The sequence below is a fragment of the Vavraia culicis genome (assembly GCF_000192795.1).
Source record: "Vavraia culicis subsp. floridensis unplaced genomic scaffold supercont1.2, whole genome shotgun sequence".
In the NCBI taxonomy this organism is placed as follows: domain Eukaryota; kingdom Fungi; phylum Microsporidia; family Pleistophoridae; genus Vavraia; species Vavraia culicis.
In genome coordinates this window covers 1-6,378 of record NW_007360605.1, presented here as the reverse complement: position 1 = coordinate 6,378, position 6,378 = coordinate 1, and the positions used below count along the sequence as shown (strand labels likewise).

The 6,378-nt window shown below is 36.6% G+C and overlaps 1 protein-coding gene across 1 annotated transcript; it reads right to left on the bottom strand.

The window, feature by feature from the left end:
- Nucleotides 1–333: 333 nt before the first annotated feature.
- On the bottom strand, nt 334–1,485 carry VCUG_00120 (uncharacterized protein; the record flags this gene model as incomplete). The annotated part of the gene is made up of 1 exon (XM_008074954.1): nt 334–1,485. One exon carries the CDS (start codon nt 1,483–1,485, stop codon nt 382–384), a length of 1,104 nt encoding a protein of 367 aa, XP_008073145.1. The 3' UTR covers nt 334–381.
- Between the last annotated feature and the right edge of the window lie 4,893 nt (nt 1,486–6,378).

Sequence of the window (6,378 nt, the reverse complement as noted above, 5' to 3'; positions counted from 1 at the left end):
TAAAAATTTGGCGCCTATTATAGCTTTATTCGGCACCTGATACTGTACAACATGTCTTTTTAATTTTGTAGAAAACAATTCTCGAATTTTTGTACTGGTCCTCTGTTTTCTCTTGTTTTTCAAAGGCTACACTGCTGTTTTTGGCTAATTTAATACCAGAAAATGCACAACCGAAACTAGCATGCCAAATAAGTTGAGAATTGATGCGAATCTAGGGAAAGCAATACGTTACAACGTATTGTTGTGATGAACGAGTGTAGTTACAATCTTTTTAATGACTACCATTTGCTCAGGAAATCAAAATAGAATAACTTCTAAACACAAAAAATAGTGTGTTGGTGTACGATATATTTATTTATGGAGTAAAAATGGTATTTTCTTCTACGTATCCTCCTCAGCAAATGCATAAATCCTGTAAACGCACGTGTGGTCCCTCGCGCCATGATTGGACAAAATGCAAAAATCGAGCGCTTCAAAGGATATATCATTGTGCAGCTCAAATTCTTGATACCTACCCGCTCCCTCATACACGTACTCACCAAGATTTTCTTTTTTATCGGCATTAATTCCCATTATCCTGATATTTTTAATTGCACTCGCATTCTTCTTGCTAGCGGGATGAAACAATCCAATCCTGACAATCTTAAAGGGCCTAGCAAACTTGAAAATGATGTGTCCCTCAGTGCCACTCATAATAAAACAGTTGCCCAGCTCCAAACCTTCTGACATTACACTATTTATGTGACGCCCACTTTTTTGGAATATCAAACCGTAGTAGTACGGTTTAGCACTGTTCTGAATATCAATTATCGTGCCCTCTTCTACTCTACCCACATTAAACACTCTTTTAGCTGGTTTTTGAACCGATAACTTGCTCACCACATCCTGCAAACTTTTATTCTGTGCACGCAGCAGTCGAATGTCCTTCTTATAATCCTCCTCGGTTGTGTTATGTGCTCTGTTGAGATACGTAACGATGAAAATCGTAAGAACTGAAACAAAGAGAACCACAAAATGCCGTTTTATAAAAGATGTTGTTTCGTTCTTTACGATACATGTTAATCGACAGAGTTGTGATTTGGTACTATCATTTTTGTCTAGGAAAACACTTCTCTCATAATCAATGGTGTTACAGCCGGTGATTGCCGTGTTATCAACATGTTTTTCTTCGCTTCTCTCACTGGAATGTTCATCATTATAGTGGTTTTGGTGTGCATCATCTGAGACCTCGTACCGATCGTGATCACTCTCATTTAGTTGATTATTTGAACCTTCTTCGTGCTCATCGTTTGTTATTTTAAGCCTGTTTTCATCGTCATCATGACCATGATCTGCTTGTTTCTCGTGAAGCCCATTGATAATGTCAGTGACCTTTTTCTTCAGAATGTTTGGTTTGGCAGACTTTAACGCGAACGAGTCGTCAGAGTCTAAGTTAAAACTTGATTCAGGCGTTTTTAAAAGTTTTAACATTTTTCTACGGTCCATCCTGGGGGTACTAACCACCATTGACAAAAAACATGGCGTGAATCCAAATATATTGTGAGGTGCGAATTGGCAACAAACAGCTAACATGTCGTATACATGTAATTATTTGGTTAGAATGAGAAAAAAAACAGCATTGAAGCAGTTATACCACTTTGTTGTATTTGAACTATATAAAAGGGACAGAATGTCAAAATTAAAAGAGTAAAAGATTTTGACAAGGCATGTCGTGATTGGTCGCAAGTAGAACTGCTGAATTTCTGTCTTATTCAGAATTTATAGACAATCATATCTCACTAAAATAGTCTTTTAGCACCCATGCTGGGTTAAATGGTGTGTAATTATCATAGAACGTGTCTAAACGTAATACATATAATATTGATATAAACACGGTATTATAACTATATCTGCTGTCAATGACATTATACAGGAGTATTATTTGTAGTTGAAGTGTAAATGACAGGATGAAATTAATTTATCACATATAACATCTATTTATTGATTGGCTGGAAAATAGTGATGTATTGGCGCTGACGATATGTACGAATATATCCTGTGAAGGAATATGTTCAATAAACTTAATCATGGTATATAAAAGAAGTACAATGTGTTTGCACAAAAAAATATAGGAGTAGTTATGGTAGAATGAATAATGAATTTATTTACTGTTTAGATGGTTAGTGGCAGAGTATTTTTTGTTCATGAATTTCAAAGGTAGGTGATCTGCCAGGTAAATAATCCTACTTCCTTGTCATTCATACAATAAATCGCTATATTTACCATACATAGATGAATACACGTAAAAATGGCTTTATATAAACGAATAGTATCATAAACCGAATTGAGTTTATTTTAAGATTTTTTAGGCTATTAGTCCTATACGATAAACCGTGCATGTCATCAAAAAACACTTTTACAGACACACACCAATTATCTTGATATTTGCAAGAATCGTGCGCACTCCTGGTTTATTTATCTTTTGCTATTTAACAGACATATTGCTTAGCTTCACATCCTACCATAATCCCCAAGATAAAACTCTAGAGCCAGCAGACAAACGAGCAGACCATATATCGCAAAAAAAGCGTATGCCAGCTCAATTTCAAGCTTTCTAGTCCTTATTTCGTAATTGAATGATATTATAATTCACTAGCTACGCTATCTCGTTTGCACAATGGGTGTATGAATGGATAGTTGATCAAAATAGCGCTTTTGAGTACAACTGCAACATTAGGTCATTCCTTTCTACTAACTGTTCTGTGGTTACAAATCAATAAATCACTTTCATTCCAGTAGCTCATTATACACAACATTTCTTGTGTATACTTTACCATTCTCATGCTTTCCTTGGTCTCCATTGTCAGCAACATACACCCTTATACCGTTTTCATAGCACACTCTCGACAAAGCTACATACAACTGACCATGCACAAAGACTGGGCTGTGCAGATAAACACCTACCTTGTCAAATGACTGACCCTGTGATTTGTGGATTGTGATCGCAAACGAAAGAAGAACCGGAAACTGTCTTCTCTTGAGTATGAATGGCAGCTGTGTCTCGCTCGGTGCCATATCGATCCTTGGTATGACTACCCTGCTACCTTTCCTGGATCCGGTTACAATAGTGGCTATGATGAAGTTTGTGTGAAGTTCATCAATCACCAGGCGTGTGCCATTGAGCAGGCCATTGACTGGATCAAGGTTGCGCAATAGCATTATCAACGCACCTCTTTTTAGAACTAACTTGTGCGGTGGCATTCCTGAAGGCTGCTGCTTGTTGAGAAACTCTAACGGATAGTTTGCAACAACATCATTGTCTTCTGTGACAATAGAATCTGCACTCGTGTATGTTACTTCGTTGCCGATCATCAAGTCAAGGACCCTGTCATTGATTTCCTTTGCAGCATCGTTGTTTGTTGTGAGTATAGCTCTGTTCGTCAGATCTTCGCTGTCAGCCATGTTGGTAACATCACCATATATCTTGTTAACGATGTCATTGCACATATCGTTAACATAGTCATTGAACAGCCCAAGTGCATCATGCGGTCTGTTGAACACACAGATGTATGCGAGCAGCTTTCTGATGTGGTCAGATGTCTCTGTCATTGCAGCTTCGCCCAGCACGTTCTTCCATTCATTGTCATCCTACAGAAGATTCTTGCCCTTGCTGCTTCCTCGAATGTGCCATATACAACATTGTTGGCACTTCTTAAGTCGTCGAATGACGTAGCACCTCTCACATTGAGCAAGAGCATTCTCAGATAGAATCTCTCCTTTTCCTCTGGATTGACCGCATACAATCTTGTAATGACTTTGTCATCACCCCGCTGTCGCAATACCCATCGGCTGTTCTGGTACACATAGTGATATGAAATGTCGGTGTAGAGATATTGTCTGATTATTTTTTACTGCAACTGGTACTATTATTTTGGCCCTATACTTTTTTAGAACATGCACAATACCAAAGTGCTTTGTTAAGAACTGTGCACGGAGCACAGGAACATTTTGCAGACTCTCGTAGGTCCGATCAATAAATAAGGCTTTGCCGCGGTAGACAATCAGCTGATCATCTACAACACAGACAAAACCACCAGGATTTAACAATTGTGTTTTTTCCACCAAAAACTTTTCAGTCGGCGTATTGTCAAAATCTGGATACATGGGATATCGACTTCTCAACTTATTTATAGTTTTATTTCTTCCAGAAAAATGAATGTTAGTCAATGATGAGAACATACAAACTGTTCACCAAAACATCTGTTTGATTGTGATGTTATGTTCTGTTACACTGACCAAAAACACACTTCTACATCCATTTTGTATTCGCAGATGTATCTCATTCTTTTTCTGGTAAATCATCTAAATATATCGTGAATGTCATCGTAATTTGTTACAATGTTGAGGAAATCAAACAAAAATTAAAAGTGCAAATATGTTATTTACTTCATGCATTTTGATTGGACATGGTGATGGTCATAAAACAGCCAACCAAATAATGATAGGGGTTGAATAAATAAAAATAGAATGAAAATATTGTTTGTAAATGATGACTAAGTGCATCTCAGAAAAAATGAGTTGTACAACAACTTTAGACTCTTCATTCAGTGCAAATACCTGAAACAAAGATTTTTTATTTTTCTCTAAGGGTCAAATAATTTATTTCCCAGAACTCATCAATCAGCTTTCGAGTTGTCTTTTTACTCATGCGATGATGATATCATCTGATGTCTGTTCACAATAATAATGAATCGTAATATCAGATATAAAAACTACTACAAAAACACATATAATATTTAGACAACACAAATTCATAAATACTATTTAATCTTATGATTCTCATATCTGGGTGTTATTTACTGGCGTATCAGCTCTTCCAGATGTCCTCTAACACACTTATAAAGATCACAAACTTGCTGTGCCATAGATTCAGAGTTGTTATAATCCAACTCCTCAATTTTCTTAAGTATTTCATCTCGTCTCTCAGAATAGCTTGTGGAGAGATACCGTCCAATATATCCATACAACCATTTTACGTTTTGTCCTAATCTCTCTTTCATATGACGTGAATAGATACGAAGAATCGCCTTAAGAATGTATTTTCCATCTAAGTGCTCCATGCTTAGATTCACATCCCAAGTAGCTTTTGAATAATGGTTTGTAAACCCAATCTTGTCAAATAAACCAGACAGCAAAAAGAATAGAGGCTCATATCCCTCCAAAAAAGTATCGCAAACAGTATCAGGATTACTCGCACCACAAACTGTTGAGCAAGTATACTCCAACTCGGAAAAAAATACGTACTTAGAAATAACGCTTGACTTAACTTTGAACACATAAAGAAGTTGTGAAAACAGAAATGTACGAACAAAGGAACGATAAACGATCAGTCTCAGCATATTCTGTTTGTTCTTATATTGATCATCTCCTCTATTCCTCAGTTTTATGCATGATAACACAATGTTTTCGATTCTGCTGGCAATATATATCGTGATCGCTTTATCACGCAGCAATATTTTTGTTACATTGTTGCGGAACTGTATAAAATACCCACAAAGGCTTGTAAACTCGGAAAAAAGCAAACACTTGTCAATAACTTTGTTTCCGTACAGCATTTCTAATGAGTTTTCAAATAAATTATCGATCACATTTTGCATAATAAAACAGCTATTAGGATGATAATGCCTACAACCTACACATTTCACACTTTCACTACTAAAATACTCTGCCTCACTTATCTTCGAATTAGTTGTTAGCAGAGAATAAAGTTCATCGTTGTATCTGGCGTAAAGCCTCAGCAGCTCAGAAATTTTTTTCTCACCCTCACAGCAAACAGCCACTTTATCGGAATTTAATCTTTCAATTGACACTGAAAATCTTTTCATCTGAACAAATATGTTTGTTCTAAACGTAATATATTCGGAAATTAGTGACAAACTACCGCAATTATCTATTCCCGTATTAACTATACTTCCCTTATTTATACGTAAACAACGTGCAAACTTAACCAACATTTTTTTTAGATTATCAAAATACCTGGACAACTCCAAATCTCCTTGGTTATCCTTTGTTGTTTGCTCATATTCTTGAGCAAAATCTTTTCGTCTATCTACCACTTTAAAAATGACATTTTGTAACTTTTCAAGCTTATTTGAGCGATCTTCATTCGATTGTCCGCTCACTCTCTTGCGTTTTCTTGAGCTGCTCGTTCCCGCACTTTCACTATCACGTTGTGCATTTTTTTGTGATTCATCACCACAAGTGGTCAACTGCGTAGGATGGCCGACTACTTCCATACCAGGATATATGAAAGTGTTGCTTGGAGAACTTTCTCCGATATGTCCACTATCCTGGTCAGGATACGAGTTGTACATCACATACACTGATCTGATCAGTAAC